The following is a 20,620-nucleotide window of genomic DNA, read 5'->3' as shown; positions in this document are numbered from 1 at the left end:
GGTATTTTTACATAACGGTGGTCACATGCGAAAACCCGCTCAAGTTACGCCAACAGCCTAATGCAGAATATTAACAAAAAATGGAGCAGCTTCGCACTGTAGTTGCGCGAAGAGTTGACAAACAGCGAAACTGGCGGCCCCACCCGACTTATTTTCGGTTCGGTTAAGTTTATCCGCCATTATGGTTGGAGGCTCGGCCAAGTTTTTTGCTTGGTTATGCTTTGAGACACGGTCAAGCTCTCTGCGTGGTGTCGTGGTTAGCCCCAAAAGAGCAATGAACACTCGGTCATTATGTATGTACAATGCACGTGAGCTCGTAACTCCGGATCGGACGTTTCGCTGCTGCTTCACCGGCGCGATATTCGGGATTGTACCAAAGTCGTCTCCTCCGTTCTCGAGTAGCGGCGTAGCGGCTTTCGCGCCGCGCTTGCTCGTCTTTGGGAGTGGCGCTCTTCTTCTATTGCACCATCTCTCCCTTCATTACAGACCGGACTTTTGCATCTCACATGGATTTCCGAACTTGCTGCTGAAAGTTCTCCATGACTGGCAGGCTGGGGCAGAGCGTTCGACAAGGTCGAGCGGTGTCGGCGCGCACGACGACGTCCTCGCTCGGCGAGGTTTTTCTGCGCAGGTTCGCCGGCCCAACCACCAGCTTAAACAGCATTCGCTGTTGTAAAACTCAAATGCCATTTGTCTAACGACAAATAAGGTTGAAACGCGAAGCTTTTGAGGCGTGCATTTTGATCGTTTGGGGTTTCAATTTTGATCGGTGGGGTTCAAACTCCTTTCACTTCACCCGCCACCATCATCATCGACAAAAAGTTGGCTTTCCTGCAGTGCGTTTTCGCAAACGGTCTCCATCAGCCAGGCAAAGAAAGCTTCGCTTAAAAACGAAAGGATTTGTTTTTAAAAATGCAAATAAATGTAAAACCTATTGGCAAATTATATTGTTAATGCAATAATAGTTGGTAGTAAAATGACAGCAAAATATGAACCAAACCGTTCAATTTCAAACACGTGCAGTATGGACGAAAAAGAAAAAAGATATACACAAGCAAGTTCAGTTATGGCACAGATAAAACTCAACTTTTCACTACACGTTTTCTTAAAGAATACCAGAGGGTAAAGAAAAGGTTGCGTAAGAGGTAAAAAATAAGTTGTTGAAATCGGTAAAGAAACGGACAGCATAAAAAAGACACATTGAGAAAGTAATATATTTGCAGCGGCCGCACAGTTGTTAGTCATTTTGTTTAGATCTTTCTGCTGTACAAATATTAGAATTTTAAATGTGTAATATATCGCAAGCACTGTGCAAGTTCAACTAACATTTTCTTGTTTCGCAGTTTTGCCACAGCTGCACGCTTAGAATTATCTGGCAGCTTCCTACACGCTTTTGTTATAACGACGTCACGCTGTACTATAATTCCTTCACAACCTCAAATTTAACGGTAAAGCAGTATTTTTAACATGGCTCAACTTATCAAAAGCACGGTACATTTCTGCGCAACGCGCGTACTGCAATTATGTCCTAAGTTTGGGTCCATTCTTCGCGTAACCGCGCTTCTATGCTTCTATGCCGTTGGTATCTGTCGTGGGGGATCCCACCAGCTCTACGAAGTTTTCTTTTTTTTTACCTCGGCGGCGCCTGCTTTCTCCCCACCCTTTGCTTTTAAGTGCGAATGCACTTTATAAGCGACCCCAAACCATCCACCGCCGGCGGCGGCGTCGGCGGCGTCGGCGTCCGCAGTGCTCCTCTATATTTAAAAAAGAAACAGCATCCGGCGCCAGGTTTCGATCCGAGGACTTTGCGGCCGCAGCGCGACGCTCTACCGACCAAGCCACGGAGGCGACGCTGATATCAGTGTTAGTGACGCGCCTTATATCTTTAACGCATTCAAACTACGTCGTCAGCGGCGTGCGTTGGCGACTCAGCGGCGTTATAGCGGCTTGATAACTGCGTGGTGTACACGTGATACTACAAACCCGATGGAAGAGATGGAAGAGAAGGCGGCGAGGCGGTGGGCTGCGGGGGCCGAGCGCAAGCGCCGCAAGCGGGCCGACAACCGTGCATTCGCACTTTCACATTCTCCCCCTCGGGGAAATGCGGGGGAATTTTTTGTTTTCCTTTTCTCGTAGTCGGCGACACCGACGCATATTCGAAACAGCGCTTGTTCGCGCATACGGGCTGGCTGGCGCGCCGTGCATCCTCGCCTCCTCCCTCCCCCCCCCCCCCCTCCAAATACTCCTTTGCAATACTGTCCCCCCCGTCTAGACACACGGACGCCTTTGCCCGGGACATTGTCGACGGTCGCCGAAGGCCTGCAGGTCAGCCCAGCGCGCAGTCGTACACGATAAACTGTGCGCCCCCACCTTCCTCCATACACAAAGAAAAAGAGAATAACTTTAGGAGATGTTGGCGGCATTTGTTCGGAAGCCAACCTAAGTAGGAGAGCCCTCGTAAGCTACAACCAGGCGCCCGGACGGCGCGGCAATCTGTTGCGCGGCAGAAACGAGAAAGTGCAGGTCGCTACCGCCGCCGCCACATCGCCGCCTCCGCGATCGCCAACGCGACGTATGCCCGGTATGCCCGTATGCCGCCGAAGAAAACCCGCGTTCGCACCGGACACTGCAGTTTGCGCGCGACTCCAGCGCCGCCTCTCGCCGCCGCTTAGAAACTCTGGGTCGTGGATGTCGCGACCGGACGTTCAGCGCACGTAAAAACACACGCGCTGCGTGCGGTTCGACGTTGTGTTGCGGAAGGTTTTTAAGAAACATAGTTATAATTGCAAGTTGCAGGGTCTGAAAGGATCAAAAGGCTGCAGGAAAGAATTAGTGGCAGCGCCGCTACTGCTGCGCGAAGGGCAGCCACAATCGCGAAAGGCAGCATGCCATCGTTCTGTACAGGTTTCTCGCTCGGGCAGCCGTGGGAGAATAAGCGTCGCAAGAAATGATTTTAGCAGTAAGAAAAGTCAAGGAAATAAAAAAAGTCATGACATTTTTTGTCAGTGGAAAGAGTAAACTTATGAGTACGATTACCGTTTATGCGGAGCGCAGACACGAAGGCCCGTAAAACTAAAACGTTTGCTTTCAGTGTTCATACACATCACGCGCTGCGATAGCGCATGCCGTCGTAGTAGTTGCATAACACAATGTATTACCGCTTCCGCCACTATTGTTTTATCAGCAGTAACCTTTTTTTAGCGCCATTCACGGTTCACGGCACCGTATGGATACCAAAAGGCGGCACAAGAATATGCATTCACAGCACTTCGCGAGTGACGCCAAAAGCAATGTCAAGACGGTCAATACGCATCCCGCTTACTGCCCTACTTTGTTCCCCGAAGTGTACATAGTTCGGCCACGCGTTCCAAGCGAGAGCATGGATAGCTATCAAAGGCAAGGTTGCATTCACTCGTGCTGACTTCTTTAATGTGTTTATACTTAACGTCTCCTATGCTCGTACATCTCCTGCCGAATCAGTCATCGGCACTGTTGAGGTTGACAACCCAGATATCCATATGCATAGGTTGCTCCGAACGGCTCAATGTCCCACCAGGTAGTATCAAGAACGTGGCAAACGTCACCCTGACCTCATTAAACTGAAACGACTATACAAGAAAATCAACGATTACCAAAAGACATTACAAAGTGAAAACTGGCAAAATCTTTGCCATCGGCTCCGGCAAGAGGGAGAGGCCTTTTTCACTTATAATGGGGCATCTTTCGCAGCCTTTGCGGTAAAGCAAAGCTTCCTATCATTGACAAATGAGACTGCAGTCTGACTATTATGACGTAGAAGAAACTATTATCAAGACTCTCTTTCCGCATGCTACGAAGGATAAAACGGCACTAAAATCTCTTCCCGACATAGACATACCACACCCTCTAGACGAACTCAACACTCCTTTTACCCTGGGAGAACAAAGCTTCCTATCATTGACAAATGAGACTGCAGTCTGACTATTACGACGTAGAAGAAACTATTATCAAGACTCTCTTTCCGCATGCTGCGAAGGATAAAACGGCACTAAAATCTCTTTCCGACATAGACATACCACACCCTCTAGACGAACTCAACACTCCTTTTACCCTGGGAGAACTTCACGTTGCTATCGCTCAAGGCAAATCTAGATCCGCTCCAAGCCATGATAAAATCACTTGGCAAGATGTCCGCAATCTGCCAACGCACGGCCATGAAGCCCTTCTGAGTGTTGTCAACGAATCATGGGAAACGGTACAAGTCCACGAGCACTTGAAGACGACCATCATTCATCCCATCACGAAGCCTAGTAAAGACGCCCGCGAAAACCTGAAAATCTGCGACCTATTTCACTAACTCCTATCATGTGCAAGGTCATCGACCGATTAATTAACAACCGACATCAGTTCCATCTCGAGCGCACTGGTTGGTTTCATCCATCGCTAACCGGCTTCAGACCTAATCCTAGTACGCACGACTACCTTTGGGTGCTCCGAAGAGTCATAAATCGCACATCTCGAAAACAACTCCCGGATTGCATTCTGGCAACATGTAAATAAATAATTTCGAACCTAATGCAATGCGTGTTAGTGGGCCAATCAATGCTTTCATAGAAAGAAATCACCCAGCTCGATGTGGTTCAAGCCTTTCACGACCTAATGCAAGCTTCGCCATTTTTGAAATGAAGCTTTCCATTCCTCACTGGTGGCGTCGGCGTCTGAGTAAAAAGCACCGCAGGAAAGCGAACTTTATAGTGGGTTTCACAAAGCAATGATGATGATAAGCGAAGGCACATGAAGCGCCTCAAGAAAAAAACCTTTCCCATGGTGCGAATCGCGCTTGGGTCCCCCGCGATATGAAGCCGACGTCTATCCGATTGCGCCATTTCGACACTGTTGAATCCGTTTGGATTTTAAACTGAGGCTTTGACTCAGTTTGCACGGGAGAAAGCTTCGAGTTTTAATTCTCTTAAGAGAACGGTTTGATTTTTTGTCAGTTGAATCAAGTTTTTCGGAGCTAGCGATTGTTATGGGGCACGCCCCATAGCCAATGTGAAGCTCTTAAAACACCGAATTTCCTTTTCGCTTCATGAAACGACATCACTATGGTGTCGGTGTCAATATGGCCACATTTAAGGTCTCCACAAAATGGAACGATTCATCTGGTTTACAAACAAAGCGAAGTTAAAATTAAATTCCCGTTCTGCAAAGGAACAAAGCGAGTTGTAATGTGAATTAGTGGCGGTTGTGAGTGAGCGTGAGTGAGCGTAAGCGGGCGATGGGAGTGGCGAGTGCGTGAGTGGAGGAAGCGAGTGGTGAGTACGAGTGAGTGTGAGTGGCCATTGCGAGGGGTGAGTTCGATTGCGAGGGAGTGTAAATAGGAAATGCGAGTCGTGAGCGTGAGCGTTAGTGAGTGCGAGTGGTGACACCGAATGGTGAGCGTGAACGCGAGTGAGTGCGAGTGGTGAGGGCGGAGTGGTGAGCGCGAGTGAGTGCGAGTGGGGACTACGAGTGGTGAGTGTGAGCGCGAGTGAGTGCGAGTGGTGAGGGCGGAGTGTTGAGCGTGAACGCGAGTGAGTACGAGTGGTGACGACGAATAGTGAGCTTGAGCGCGAGTGAGTGTGAGTGGTGGGGACGAGGGGTGAGCGTGAGCGCGAGTGAGTGCGAGTGGTGTGGGTGGAGTGGTGAGAGTGAGCGCGAGTGAGTGTGAGTGTTGGGGACGAGCGCCGAGTGTGAGCACGAGTGAGTGCGAGTAGTGAGAGCGGAGTTGCGAGCGTGAGTGCGACTGAGTGTGAGTGGTGGGGACGAGTGGTGAGCGTGAGCACGAGTGAGTGCGAGTGGTGAGGGCGGAAGGGCGAGCGTGAGCGCGAGTGAGTACGAGTGGTGGGGACGAGTGGAGAGCGTGAGTACGAGTGAGTGCGAGTAGTGAGAGCGGAGGGGCGAGCGTGAGTGTGAGTGAGAGCGAGTGGTGAGGGCGGAGTGGCGAGCGTGAGTGCGAGTGAGTGCTTCAGTATAAATATATTTTTTTGAGTGAGTGTGAGTGAGTGGCATCCAGTTTTGCCGAGCTATGGATAATTGTGACTGTTAAGAACCGGCGCTCCCAAAATATCTAAAAAATCCAATTTGCCACTTCAATAATTTTTTTAAATAGTGCGGAAATTCTTTGTTTCTCGCTGTAGATTTCGTCTCTAATGAGCGCATTTTAATGGGCGCAAATCAGCGATTTTGAAATAAAAGCTCATTAGGAACTGAAGCTAATTAAAAATTACGCTTTGTGGTATTAAAGATGGGCAGCACCTTTAAAATCATCTTTAAACTCCTCATGATTTATTTTCCGACGAAACACGTTCTCTGTTGCTGACAGCTACTTGTATCTGTGCTGCCAGCAAAGGAGTTGGCATAGTTGTGTTCTATATACGTCACTATTAATACACCTTTTTAATATACAGTAGCCGACCGAGTTTTCGGACTTGGAGGGGAACAAAAAATGGTCGGAAGAAAATAGCAGCTCTAAAAATCCGCGAGTCGCAAAAACTAGCCTTATTTAATTTAAGTAGGGATGAAGAGGTCGCGAATGGTTCCTTGCCTTTATTTCCTCGTTCGTGTGAGAACGTCTGCAAGCGTCACGTTTTCTTTGCAAACATTGGCTTTCGCGATTGCTTCCGCCGCACACATAAATGCAAAATTATGGCCTCAGAGATCAAAGTTTGTTACCCCGGTGGAAGTCAAGCCAATCCGCATTCAATTAGAATTTAGTCAGGTGGCTTAGGATTCAAAATGCCGTCGTGCTGGAGTAGCACTGTAGTTCTGTCGCGGAATGTGTTGTCCGGAAAATCGAGCTGCTGGCTTTATTTTACCAGAAATATGCGTTGTTCACATATATAACCCCTATGGGACAACTTGCGAGTTCCCGGGAAGGTCAAGCAAGTCTGAATATCGAGCAAGTTAAAATTTTTGGAGTCGGAAAAAACGGTAGGCTAGCGCACTATAGAAAATCTTCTCAGAAGACGTTGCTCCTGAATACAGAAGATAATCGCTTTCCTAGGCTAATGCAGCTGAGAGAGAAGCCTTGCGATCGCTATGGCAGCTACGCTTGAGGCGACCCATGCACGCATACCCTGGTGTTGACGTTGATACGACGAGAGCACGTGAGAAGCGTCCGCACGCAGTCAACGTGGCCCTTGACGACTGACACCTGCAGTGGCGAACACTTCTTCTCATTCAGCGCGTTGACATCAGCTCCGGCTTCAATCAAGATCTTCATCGCACCAGGCTCGTTCCTGATGTTCCACCAAAAAGATAAGATAAGAGAGAAAAAATTCTTCAATGAGACCGAAGAGGTCAACCCTGCATAATAATGGGCTTGCTACTTCAGATGGTTTGTGAAAATGTGATAAGGGCTAAATGATAACGTGAATAAACAATTAAGAAAAGGAAAAACGAAAGAAAATCCGCAAGACGGACACACGCAAGCATAACAAAGCGACAGAGGCAGCCACAAGCTGGAGCGAGTCCAGAGTCTCTAAGAAAACGCACAAGAACTTTAAAACCCCGCACCGCACTGTCTTCGCTGTTTCAGGGGCCTAAGAAGTCCTTCATGCTGAGAGTTCTCGCCCGTAGCAAACTTAGCATATATCTCGCTGCTATGGCGGGTATACCCACGTATATGCCTATGGGACCGTAACTTCCGAATCTTCCGAAGCCAGAAGCTCAGTCACAAGACATCGGGCTACAAAAACCGAGCTGTCAGCAGTGAGAGCTGCGCTGCAGATTGTCAACGACTGCCCTCCAAAAAGAGAAGTGCTGCAGCACATGTAACTCCTTTTCTAGGCCACACAGCAAGTTCAGGGCTTCACTGTTGGAACAAATTGAATTTCTATGAACGCCCTTTGCGGCGAAAATAATTGTACCGTTCTATTGTACTGTACTGTTAGGTTTGCACTGGAGAACAGGGTGAGAGAGGCGGGGGGTCGTGCACGGAGAGCTATTGGTTTCATAGCCATACTGATGGATGGCATGTCCGTTGTGCTGGTGCGAGGTTTAAACGCAAACGTTAAACGGCCCAATGAGACCTGTCCGGAGTCATCAGTGGTAGAGCGGATTGGGTTTGTGTGTTCGCCTATGTTTAGACTACCAACTCAAAAGCCGTATCGTGATCTATGGACGTAAAAAAATGGCATGTCACGAGTTCGGTTCCCGGAGACGTGAAAAGGCGTCATTCTCTAAAGTTATTACGACGGTTGCGGCAGCAAGCTGAACCCGGCCTTACGCAAACAGTAAGATGCTTTCGACGCGGGAGGGACACAGGCAGTTCCATGGTTATCTGCAAGACCAAACTTGGGGTCCTTCAGAGGTTCATTCAGCTAATTGGCTCGGAAGTACGCTCCATCGAAAATTACGATAAATGTGTTTTGTTTCATGAACTCCGTGGACTGCGTCCAGCGTTTCAGGTAATCCTTGTTCACAGAATGGAAGGACAGTAATTTTTTGATAACGTTCATATCCAAGTCGACTTCTTGCTGTGGGACAAACATCTTTTTTTCTGCAATTGTTTTACTACGTCTGTGAGCGGTGAAGTTATTGAGCGGGATAGCTTGGTATGGCTGGGCATAAGAGCGACGGTGCAAAGTGCACCCAAGTGCGGAGGCTTCAGGTTCAAAGGAAGTTTAAGAATGTGAATATAACCCCGTGTAGTTGCCATGAGTGCTGGGGAAATCCAAATCGAACATTTTGTGCAAGGTATGCTTCAAACGTTTGTGGCGTTCGTAACGCTCTTCGCAACGATATTGGCTTTCTTTTTTTCGCGCATAAACGAGACAAGATAAAAAAACCGTTATAGGGTCCGATTAAGTGATTCATTAAGAACTCACATATCAAGTTACAAGCTGCGGTCAGCTTAGGAGCTGCGGTGTACTTTAGAAAGCCTAAGCTGCAGTTAGCTATAGGAGTATGCATCAAGCACATTTTAAAAATGGGAGAGCCTAAATTTCATCTTTGATGCTCTTAATCATAGTGCTACGAACGCAGAGAGGCGTGTCTATTTTTCAGCCGTGTTTCGGTAAAGCCAATGCCAAAGGGGGTCTGCTTCGGGTTCTGTAGACAATGATGCAAAATCTTTACAGAGCTCTAGTCCATATCATGGCTTCATTACGTGACCCAGCCAGGCCCAAGGTACTATGAATGTAGGCTTTGTAAAGTGTAAATGATTTTAGAACTCCTTTCGTTGACCTAATATACACTGGCCACTTTTAAAGCCCCAGCTCCCAAAATTAGTAAGTTGGGGAATTCGGTAAGAAATCTTTTTGACGCAGTTACGTGAAGTCTGCTGCATGCAATTACCCGGGGTTTGTGCCTATTGAGCGGCAGGTGGTTATGAGCGGCAGTTGGTTACTCGTCATTCCTGTTTGTGCACTGCGCTGAAATTGCGCTTAATGTGGCGTGTCTCGCATTGATATGTATTAAGTGCCGAGACACCCACGGCAGATATGTAACCTCTCTGTGGGTAAAATAATTAGAAGTAAGGGTTATTGTACTGCAGAAGGATCAACATTTGGGCGAGTTGGTACTGGTTATGTATCATCTTGACGAAACAGCGTAAAAAACGGGGACACTAGGAGAGAAAGACAACAGGACGACGCTGTTATTGTACGTTTGCTGGAAGATTCAGCGTTGCCAGTGGTATTATTTGTACAGCACGTTGACAAAAATGGCGTTTGAATAGCTACAACATCCTGAAGGTATCACCAGAATACTTCCTACAAAGCATATGTACGCGGGAGATGAAAAGACATTAGGTGCAGGTGGTTTTAGAGTTTGGCGTTTAAAGTGGTACAGGTAGATTTACAAACGTTGGAATTGTTCATGCTAACAACAAGAATAAAACAAGCCCCAGTTGTCGACACAAGCGGAATCGCACTACTTACCCGTGAGCGCAGTAATGAAGGGGCCTGTTCTTGTCCGTGTCCAACGCTTCAATGCTGCTCTTGTTCCTTATAAGCATTCTGATCTCAGCTTCGTTGCCACGAAAGCAGGCTACATGCAGGGGTGAACACTTGATGCTTCTTCGTTGTCCCCTCTGTTAGAATATTGCAACATACAATCATTGGTGGAGTATGTCTTGTTTAATTCTCTAAAAATACGCAAGCCCACAAAAATGCGCAAACAACACACCCCTTACATTCTCGCATGTGCGCGTTTTGTATGGCCTCTGCGTAAGTGCGTATATCTGCAGATGTATGCGTCTATGAGTGAATGTACGCTTGTAGGTATGCACACATGTAGGCAGGTGACACACTGCGCAAGCTAGTGAAAAGCTGTAAGTGCGTGACGTCCAAAGAAGAAATGACTGACGATGAAACCCTGGGTGATTTTGAAGCGAAGTACGGCAAGAGGTGTGGAGAGGCCAGGATAATGCTACAACACTTCTGACCACAGCTAACAATACTAATAAATCAAGGATCAAACGTACAAGTGCAGAAAATGGGTCCAAAAAACAGAAATAATTTTGGTCGCGTGACAAGCCCATAATGAAAACCACAACAGCCGCCCGCAACCTTTAGTACCGCCACCGGCTCCATAGCCTAACCAGGCTCGAAGTCGCCACAAAAGAAAAAATTCCATTCAAAATATGCCGAACGCGCCGCCAATAAAACCCGGTTGTAGGACGTATACGTCTCGACTGGTTGTTGCACACGCCCGTTTAATTTTTTCATGGCAGCCTCTGAGCGCGGGGAGACTGTGCCGAAATCTGACAGAGTTCAGCACGAAAACGCGTCGAATCGTGGTCGAGCCCTTTCGCGCGGTTCAAGAACCGAGTCTTGGCCAAATCCGTTAAATAAAAGACAGCCTTAAGCATTTTCGGCGATTTGTAGCACCGAACATTGTAGCAGGTAGGGTTGTACTACGGCTGTGGGAGTGAAAATTTAACATGCTAGTTAAACTTTAAATTTGATGCGCCAGCTTAAATTTAATGCGAGTTAAACGTACATTTAGCTCGAGTAAAAAGATGTACGATAAAAGGGATAACTACGTTGTTGCCGCTTAATTAGGGTAAGAGGGAAGATGAATATTCTATGAAATTTTCACTAGTTGTTTTCGGTTGTTGAGAGAAAAGCAAAAAGTAGAAAAAATGAACATTTTATTTGGTGCTCAATTTTCATCCTGAACACTTCTGGAGGAAGTGGAAAACAGCAATTTACCATAAATAGAACTCTCATTGCTACTTTGTATAAAAAACAAAGCATGTCGCTGCAGTGCCACTACATGAGCAGACGCTATAACGCTCACAAGAGTCACCCAATGCTTGCGGCTGAGGAATGAGGCGTGATGGCCCACAGTTTCCGGTAACCTCGAAAAACAGTCGCAAAACTGTAGCGGGTAGAGTAGTTTGCTAGTTGTCTAGGCGGAAATTTTTTTTCCCGGAGCGAACTTTCCAGCTTTACCAAGCAGGCGTGGAGAAAGCTGGAAATCGCAACTTGGGAGCCTTTTTTAGAAGAATGGTAGCCCAAGTCTGCGTCAGCATTCCAGAAATCCCTAAGCTATTGGTCCTTTTGTTGTCACATTGAGTGTCTTCCTGAAGGCAATCCAGAAGAGCCCGTTTCACAAAAATTCTACTGTTTTATTTTATGATAGCATTCAAGAGCAGGATTCATGGGGGTTTGCAAGAGAGTTAAGTAGTCCTGCTGAACAAACCCAACACAAGGATACAGTACAATTCTGAAGCATCGAACACGTGAGAAATATCTCCGTTTTGTGCACTAATACGAATGAAGCGCAATTGCAGTGAGAGTATTTATGACAGCTTTGTTCTGAAGTATTTGCCAGTTACACGAGGGCATATTTTTTTATTTAAAATACCTTACAGGCCCGGAGGCATTGAGTAAGGGGGTTAAATGAAATATACAGAAGGAGCAAGCAGCCATCACCCGGCAAAAAAGATTGTAAAGAACTAAAAACTTCGATACACACAAAGCAAAATCAGAGAAAGAACAAGAAAAAAACAACTTATATGTACATTGCAGGGAAATAACGCAAAAAGTACTACAATGATCATAGCACACAAACCACATCAAATGAAAAGTAGAATTATCGCAGTATCATTTGACGACAGAAAATGCAATAAAAGAATTGACGTCTCTGCGAGAGATAGCGTGAACATGACACGCACGAAAAAAAAAAACTGAATGCAAGAAAAAAAAAGATTGATGAAAAAAGCAGATAATTCGAACACCTTACCGAGTGAAGGAAACAATATGATGCCTAATTATATGTGCTGCTTTGCAAGTGCTCGTGTAGAAGGTGAAAATTTTCTTGATTATTTTATGCAGCAATGCTATTGGGAAGGCTATTCCACAAGCGAATGGCCACAGGAAGTGCAGAGAAGTTAAACGCATGAGTGGAACCATACAAACGGGAAAAAACTAATTGGTTATTTATTCTTCGGGACGTGTTTTATGTGATTTGGACAGGCAATGTGGAAAGAGTGCAGTTATAAACATATTTGTGGAGCAATGATAAAAGGGCGATATCGTCGCGAAGAACTAGAGGTTGGAGGGAAAGATCAAGCTTCATTTATGGTACGCTGGAATGGTGGCTGTAATCACGGGAGATGAAACAGGCAGCTCTATTTTGGACGGATTCGATCATGTGGATTAGATAGTCAGAATGCGGGGACCAAATAGATGATGCGTGCTCGAGTTGTGGGCGAACAAATGTCTGATAGGCCAATTTACGAATACTCGAAGGTGAATTACTAAGATTACGACGTAAATACGGCATAAAACATATGCAACATATGGCTGTAACATGAGATGACCATGAGAGGTTTTCGGTTAAGTGAACGCCTAAATATTTATATGAAACGGCATGCAACAGTTCAATGTGATTGATATTGTAGGAAAAGTGTGAGTCGTCACGCTTACGCTAAAACAAATTACCTGACATTTTGACACATTTCGAGACATATTAACCAAGTGTTACACCAATGGCAAATTAGGCTGAGATCGTTTTGAAGCGCTTGGTTGTCATCAGTACTATCAATTGATCTGTAAATACTGCAGTCATCAGCAAATATGCGAATACGAGAGGAAATATTTAATGGCAAATCGTTGATTTAAATAAGGAAGAGCAAAGGGCCCAGAACGCTGCCCTGGGGCACACATGACGTAACGCAAGTCGGAGATGAAGCAATATGGTTAACTGCTGTGAACTGTTGACGATTCAGCAAGTTTTGTTGACGGGATAGTTGGTCTGATCCTTGACACGCCATGAGGATTGCGGGGAACGACGACACAAAGAGGAGACAACACGACGAGTTGACGATTGGAAAGAAAATTTCGAAGCCATGATAGCGTGAAGGGGTCGAGGCGAAGAGCGGTTAATTTTGTAATAAGGTGACAATGGGCAACACGATCAAAAGAGAACTCAGAAAAATGCAGTCAGTCTGAAGGTTATTGTTCACGTTAAGGATCAGGTCAGTTGTGAATACAGGTAATTGTGTTTCACATGATGAGGTTTTCCTAAAACCATGTTGATTTTGGAAAAAAGAAAAGATTTGACTCAAGGTGATTGAAAACATGGGAAGCTATTATATGTTCGATAATCTTGCAGCACATGTAGGTCAATGAAATGGGGCGGTAATTTTCCTGGTTATTTCTATTTCCAGATTTAAAAACGGGGATCACTTTATCTATTTTCCAATAACTGGGAAGCTGTCCAGAGGAGAAGCACTGCTTGAAAATCATACACAGAACTATACTGCACACAGATATGGTGTTTTTTAATATTTTGGAACAGATGTTATCAACAGCAGCTGAAGAAGCTAATTTAAGATTATTGATGATGCATGATACGCCCTCCACTGTGACATCAATACTTTTTATTTATTGCCAGTCATAATCATCGACGTTAGGTAAATTGGTATGATCCTCTCCGCTGAAAGCCGATGAAAATTCATTAAAGGCACCGATACGATCCTTATCTGAGAAGGGCCGTTGGATTCACTATATAAAAATATATGGTTTGAGTTGCGGTCTGGGGATATTACTTGCCAAAACTTTTTTTTGATTGGTTTAAAGAAGAAGAGAAGGTAAATCTTTCGAAAAGTATTTACTTTCAAAAAGTATGTGGGTATACGACGGTATAAGGTATTAATTGAAACGGGTTGTTTGCGGCTTGTGTCTGCTTTTTTGTGGTAAGAACGAATTTTAGTTCTGCCATGCCCAGTCACAACGTACGAAAATGTTTGTGCGGTAAAAGTTATTCTGGTTGTCAGGTTGAGTCAGCGATTGGTTTTGATCCTGACACAATGGAAAAACTGTACCAACAGTTCAGAAATCCGAAAAAAATTGACGGCAAGAAGGCGCGGAAATACGTATACGAAAGTGGCAAAAAGTGTGGGAATATTACAGCAGTCCAAAAAATCTGTTTGAAAGCTTAGTAGGTGACAGTAGGCAACAGAGAAGGTGACTACTCAAGCAAAACGCGAGTATTGCTTGTTGTAACAGATACGTTGGAATCAAGGAATCAAAATCTGGGAGTGGCTTTGTGAAGTGATCCTAGCTAGACCACCTCCAGGGCAAATTTGTCCGTGCTGGAAGAAGTGCCTTTCGCCGAAGCATGAGAATTACAGGCTGTGTTTGGGCAAATTTTAAATAATAAAAATACGGCATAAGACAAACCTCGGTAGTGGCGACCACGTCGACATCATCCAGCAAATGCCTCAGGAGTTGTTCGAACTGACCAAGGGTCTCGATGGCTTCATGAAGACCACCCATTTCACCTTGTGGAAAAAAGGGGTCAAAGTTAAGTTAGTAGGGCACACTCAAATTTTTTTATTGAGAATGAATATAACTTGCGTACCTTGGAAATTATACTGGCCTTGGAAATTATAATTTCACTTGGAAATTATACTGGCAGTCGATAGCCCCTGATGATTTAATAGAAAAAAAACATAATTTTGCCTTAAAAGATGATTTTTGAATACGCAGTGCATGTTCCGCTGTCCGAGATGCAAATTATATTCTCGAACGTTAAGTTTACGGCCATATACACTAGAATAACGTTTTTTACGGTTTATCAACACCATGGTTCTTGGCAGTGGTGATGTCACACTTTCCCGTGGGAAGATATTCCACTGCATAAACTTTTTAAGAAGCAACAGGATTGTATACGTATTAACGGCGGGCTCCTGACCCTTTCACCGAGCATGCGTAATCGTCTATCTCGCTTCAGATATATGCTGCGCATGCGCGCCAACTTTTAGCGGCGACGGCAAACTCAAGAAAAAGGAGGCGTTCCTCCTTTTGGCGTGTGCAATGACATACGTAGAAAAGATTGGCTGGGATCGAGGCTAAGCAGCAAATCGTTCTAAGCAACCATCGGGATAAAGTCGCTAAGCCATATTCGGCTTTAAAAACACGATCGCGAGAATCCAGTCGCTATGATAAAAGTGAAGGCTCCACTCCGTGAGCGCAGGGAACTGAAAGCATAGTCTGAATGTTTCTTACATTACGATTTCCTTAAGCATGGGCGTCTGGATTGCCACACAGGGGTGGCCAGACAACAAAAGAATGGTGCTTTATTGAAATTCGGACTGAAGAGATTTTAACCAAGAGAGGGCCAACCAAGTCAACTGTTATAGGCCCATATACGAAGCCAATGTCGTAGCTGGGTGTCGGGGTAAGCACACTAATGAGCTTACCAATAAAGTCCTGCTGGGTCGTGTGTAAGCACAAGGCAGACGCAAAAACAATCCCCCAGTGATGATGGGAATAGGAAATGAGCGCAGTAAAGAGGCTGAAAACCGTATTGGCAGCTTTGTGATGTTTGCAAAAAAGGCAATGTTCGGCTCTAGTGTCCACGAGCTCTTGGCAGCGCGAGCCCATTGGTAACGTCCAAAACGAGTTTCAGTGCCACTTTAAAATAACGGTATTTTTTTTAATATAACAAAATTGAGATCAACCAAAACGGTCATCACCAATTCGGAGAAGGCATCTTGCAGATTTTTTAGCGGTGGAATACAAAATCTGGCCTCGAAGGTTCTCCATCTGCGGTCTCCGAAAATAAAGATGAGCTTGGCCTAAATGCCAGCCCACTTGTCACACAGCGACAATGTCATGACACAGGCGGCGCACCTATATTTCACCTAACGGGTACCGTTTGACCAATGGGTGGGGATGGCACTTTCCTTTGCACGTATTATGAAATAACGCAGAACTATTAGTTGAGAAGGCATTGGTACGTTATCACCTAAAAAGCGAGAGAGCGTGCTTCGCTCCCGCAGACCTATGCGCACCCCCATCCTACGAAGTTTCACGCAATCTCGTCGACGTACTACGACCCGCTCTGCCGAAACTGCGGAGCCCCGTGCACCCTCTTTTATATGGTATGGGCCTGCCAAACCAACCTCTACTTAAACTTCTGTCTAAAACCATTGGTTGAGAAGTAGAAGATTGATTGATTGTAGGGTTAAACACGCCGATGCAACGCAGGCGATGAGGCGCGTCGTAGTGGAGGGTTCCGGAATAATTTTGACCAGGTGGGGATCTTTAACGTGCGCCGAAATCAGGTACACACGCGCGTTTTCGTGAGAAGTAGGAGAGGGTAACTGACCAGTTGAAATCACACGAGCCACCTTCCTTCGGCTGATTGTAAGCGCGGATGTGGAAACAAGATGTAACAGTGCACTGGAATAGGGACTTCGCCCACATAAGGCTTTTGTGCCTTTTTGTCCTCCCCGCCTCTATGGCCTCGCTAACCCACACACGATCCGCATGGAAACGTACACATGCAATTAGCAGACGGTCACCCGTGCGCACGGCAACCACAAATAATCGAATCCGTCCAGCCACAATATGTGGGTCATATCTTAAGAATCCTGATGCAGCACACTTTGCTCATGGCTACACCCTTTGCCTAGAAAAAACACTTGTTACAAAAAGGGCCGTTGGAATATGTTTCTTTATTGTGGGCACTGCTTTTCTGAGCATCGCGGCAATGCTGCAAACATTTCGCGTATGCGTCTTGTTTCGCTCGTTCGAAAAAGCCGGACGCCAGCATGATAAGTGCGTCCTTGAGAGTCATGACAACTTGGTTGTAAGCTGTCCACTCTCGCCACCCGCGCAGGTGCGGCCCGCTAGGTTAGACCTTCCGGACCTAATAAATTTCAATGTCTGTTTGTCTGTCCACTGTGAATGAAGTCTACAATTTGACGTAGGTATCCACAAGTTTTCTTTATTTGCTATGTTTGCGAAGCATGCGTAACGGATCTCACCTTCGCTGGCAACTGTAGCTGTTGGAGCAGGAACCAAGCAGAGGGGATTGAACCTCCATCGTTGTCCACAGATGCGTACAAATGTGTCAGCGTCAGCAGCTGTGGCAATTACGACACCAACCTTTCCGATAGACTGTGAGTATAGCAAATGGAGTAAAAAAAATGTCAACGCTAGATACTCAAAACTATACTGAACAGCCGCACAGTATATTTATACCCAAATTATTTTTGCACACAAATTGATGCGCGATCGATTGTGTATCGTGGTTAAACAATTCAGTACAGCACAACACCGTCCGGTAGCAAAAACCGGTAGCAAAAACAAATCGAACTTTGATGTCAGGAAGGAACAAATGATTTACTGGCGAAAATTGAAAAAAATCCTTTGCATGCAGACGGCCTGGTTTAACATAAGCGAAATGGAGTACATACTATTTTTTCGGTCACTTCAAGGCAAAGAAATCTTTCGTTTTACGCAACCAGTTTAGTGTTAATGAAATTTCTAGCGTCCATAACAAATAATTACTGTACACACCTCCTATCCACCAAAATACATAATGAAAAAAAAAACATTTCAACATTTGGTTTGGAACAGTACATCTAACATCGCGCGAATGCTGAAAGCTTAGCGGTCGAATGAAGTCAGAAAATAGTAACCTGTTGGTTAGAGACAACTTACCGGTGCGTGGGGTGAAATTCTCTGCTCGAACGTCTCCGAGAATTTTCGGCTACAGTATGAGGGATAGCGCAATGCTTTCACCACATTATGTGCCTTTCACTAACTAAATGGTTTGTAATGCTTGAGGCAATTTTTCTGAGCGACTCTTTAAAAAACGTATTGACTCGGCGAATGGTAGCAAACTTGGAAGTAGGCGTGGCGCTCAGTGTTTTTTGTATAATAAAGGCCGAACCTATGTTGTAGCATTTATAACTAGCCCGTTTGCCGTCCACGTATGAGGAAAGAGAAAAAAGAAGCATTTTTATGTTCATTAGACGACAGACCCCCTTAACTGCAACGACAGTTGAATGAAACCCTCAACAGAAAGGGAACTATTCAATGTCGGGACGGCTGACATTAAAAGACACAGAGGGTAAACTTATAGGGTATGGAAGGAATTTGCGTGAAAAAATCCCTGGCTGTTGAGAAATCATTAAGAGCAAGTACAAGTATTTCCGCCGGAAAAATTTGTACTTGCCTTTTCTGATTTTTATGGATTGGGCTATGTGCTAATTGCTATTTCAATTTGTTCTTCTACGAACTACTGCCATAGACCCAAGTGTGGCAGAGTGTAGGAACAAACAAACAAACAAACAAACAAACAAACAAACAAACAAACAAACAAACAAACAAACAAACAAACAAACAAGGAAACAAACAAACAAACAAACAAATCAAACATCGTGAAACGAGCAACATTTTTTCGGCAAACTTTTTTCCACGTCAGTTTGAGAAGGTTTGGTGGCCGGAAGAGGTAATTATGGTTGCAAAAGAGCTTGAACCGATTTGTTAGTTATGCCGACAGAGAACGTAAAAGGCGTGAATACTGCTAGTGCTACGCCACCATACCCACTTTTTATGTTTTGAGCTGCCTTATTTATTACCACGACATTTCGTTTCCTTAAATGTACGTGAAGAAACATCCAGTTGCTGTCTGCGCAGTATATATGGAATAAAAGATTGTACGCGTAACCTGTGCCTTCGGCGATAGCTAAAAAACGCACTCAGCAAGAGCCTGTATACGTAGCATAAAAAAGTCTCGCAACAATCAAAAGTTTTGAGTGCCCCTGAAAAAGAAAAGAAGATGGATCCGCAGTTGCAAGTCACCTCTTTCATTGCTTCGGTGTAACCTCCATGTCCTTCCTGCAACTGCTTAAGTTTTTCGAGGTTCACGCACACCCGCACTTTGTCTCCAGTTTTGTAGGTGATCACCTGTGAAGCAAAAAATACAAAAACAACGAGATTAAAATTGAAACCAACTTAGAAAGACTCTTTGCAAACAGTCAAATGGGGCTGAGCATTTATTATTGCTTTTTAACATCGCTAAGTTGGAACCCTTGTTGAAGAGCGCGCAAGAAACCTGCAATAGTAGTGGTGCATATCGACAGACGCAGGCGTAAAGGGCAGGCTGATAATACATGTATTTATTAGGTGTCGGGCCTATTTGCAAAGTTCAGGCAGCATGGGGACGTAGTCGCCTTGTATCGCAACTATGGCGCACTCACTCGGGCACACGACGCACGGCAGGGAAGCGGATTGCAAGTATCCCCAACACACCCCCCTGAGGGGATTGCAGGAATAAAGCGGTAACTACGTACGTGGCAGTATTATTGCAACGCTCACAATTGGCAATGGAAGTAATCTGCGCCATTTTCGTTACATGCAAGACATTCCACAATTTTTCAGAATGCAAAACTTCCAATATAGTGCTTCCGCGTCTCGCTGTCATAAGTGTATTTTGCCATTGTCAACTGCTCGTTCTCTTCGTTTGCACTTTAGGGAGCATGCGACACATGAAGAGGACGCGCTGCCGCTGCTGCTGCTGCTGCTGCGGATGATGATGATGATGATTAGTGGTTCTCGCGTTGAAAAGTTGCGTCGGTTGTCAGCAACTGACTTGCTTGTTTTTTTCCACTAGCCCTACTCCTAGCTAACCTAATCTATTTGTCTCCCTCTCATCCGCGCCTCACAAATGTTTTAAGCTCTCATCGCTGTAACCCCCTTCCCGCCCGCCCCCCCCCCCCCCCCCCCGCGCCCCCCCTCCTACTTCTCTAAATTTTCATCCGTATGACTACTGCGCCTGTGTACCAATCTCTACCATACTTTTCATCCACCCTAATTCTAGCCACCTCTTCGGCACCTAAATGTCCCCGAAGTTACGGCTCCCTCTTACCCCAAATACCAAAGCCACCGCCAACGTCGTTTTGCCATCGCCCTGCGGCGGTTGCTTCTCTGTGCAGTCCCTGACAATATGGTCGATGGTTTCCCCCTTTCTGCCTCAGCATACACATGTTTCTTCCTGATGCCTGTAGGTACCCGCGTATACCCGGGTTCTCAGACACCCCGCCCGTACAAAGGACGATGCCCTGCCTCACGTATTTTCATAGAACTCTTCCTTTCTGATTTCGAGTTTCTCTGTCCTATAAGTCTCCAGTGTTTTTTTGCTTCTATTCACTGTGCCTAATTCGTCGTTTCTGCTGCCTTTACCTGCTTTTTAAGCGTTGTGTAAATCCCACTTTCCCCTACCGACTTTCCGTACCGCTTGGTGAGCTGTCTGGTCCTCCGTCTCCAACGCGTGTCCATGCTCCTCATATACAGGTACTCAAACACCCTCGCCGCCCATTTTTCCCCCTCCATGTCACGAAGTCGCT

The 20,620-nt window shown here is 45.6% G+C and overlaps 1 protein-coding gene across 1 annotated transcript in view; it reads right to left on the bottom strand.

Moving 5' to 3' along the window:
- Positions 1-20,620, bottom strand: part of LOC144175886 (E3 ubiquitin-protein ligase MIB2-like) — a 101,847-nt gene that overhangs the window by 27,268 nt on the left and 53,959 nt on the right. The window contains exons 5-9 of the mRNA XM_077704942.1: positions 19,077-19,181; positions 17,252-17,384; positions 14,658-14,758; positions 9,903-10,054; positions 7,097-7,259 (exon numbers count right to left, since the gene is read on the bottom strand). Coding sequence (XP_077561068.1) covers positions 7,097-7,259; positions 9,903-10,054; positions 14,658-14,758; positions 17,252-17,384; positions 19,077-19,181 — 654 coding nt within the window. The remainder of the gene's footprint in view (positions 1-7,096; positions 7,260-9,902; positions 10,055-14,657; positions 14,759-17,251; positions 17,385-19,076; positions 19,182-20,620) is intronic.

Source organism: Haemaphysalis longicornis, unplaced genomic scaffold (genome assembly GCF_048455015.1).
Source record: "Haemaphysalis longicornis isolate Haplotype H1 unplaced genomic scaffold, Haemaphysalis longicornis Haplotype H1 scaffold_3, whole genome shotgun sequence".
NCBI lineage: Eukaryota > Metazoa > Arthropoda > Arachnida > Ixodida > Ixodidae > Haemaphysalis > Haemaphysalis longicornis.
This window is presented reverse-complemented; position numbering and strand designations above follow the sequence as displayed.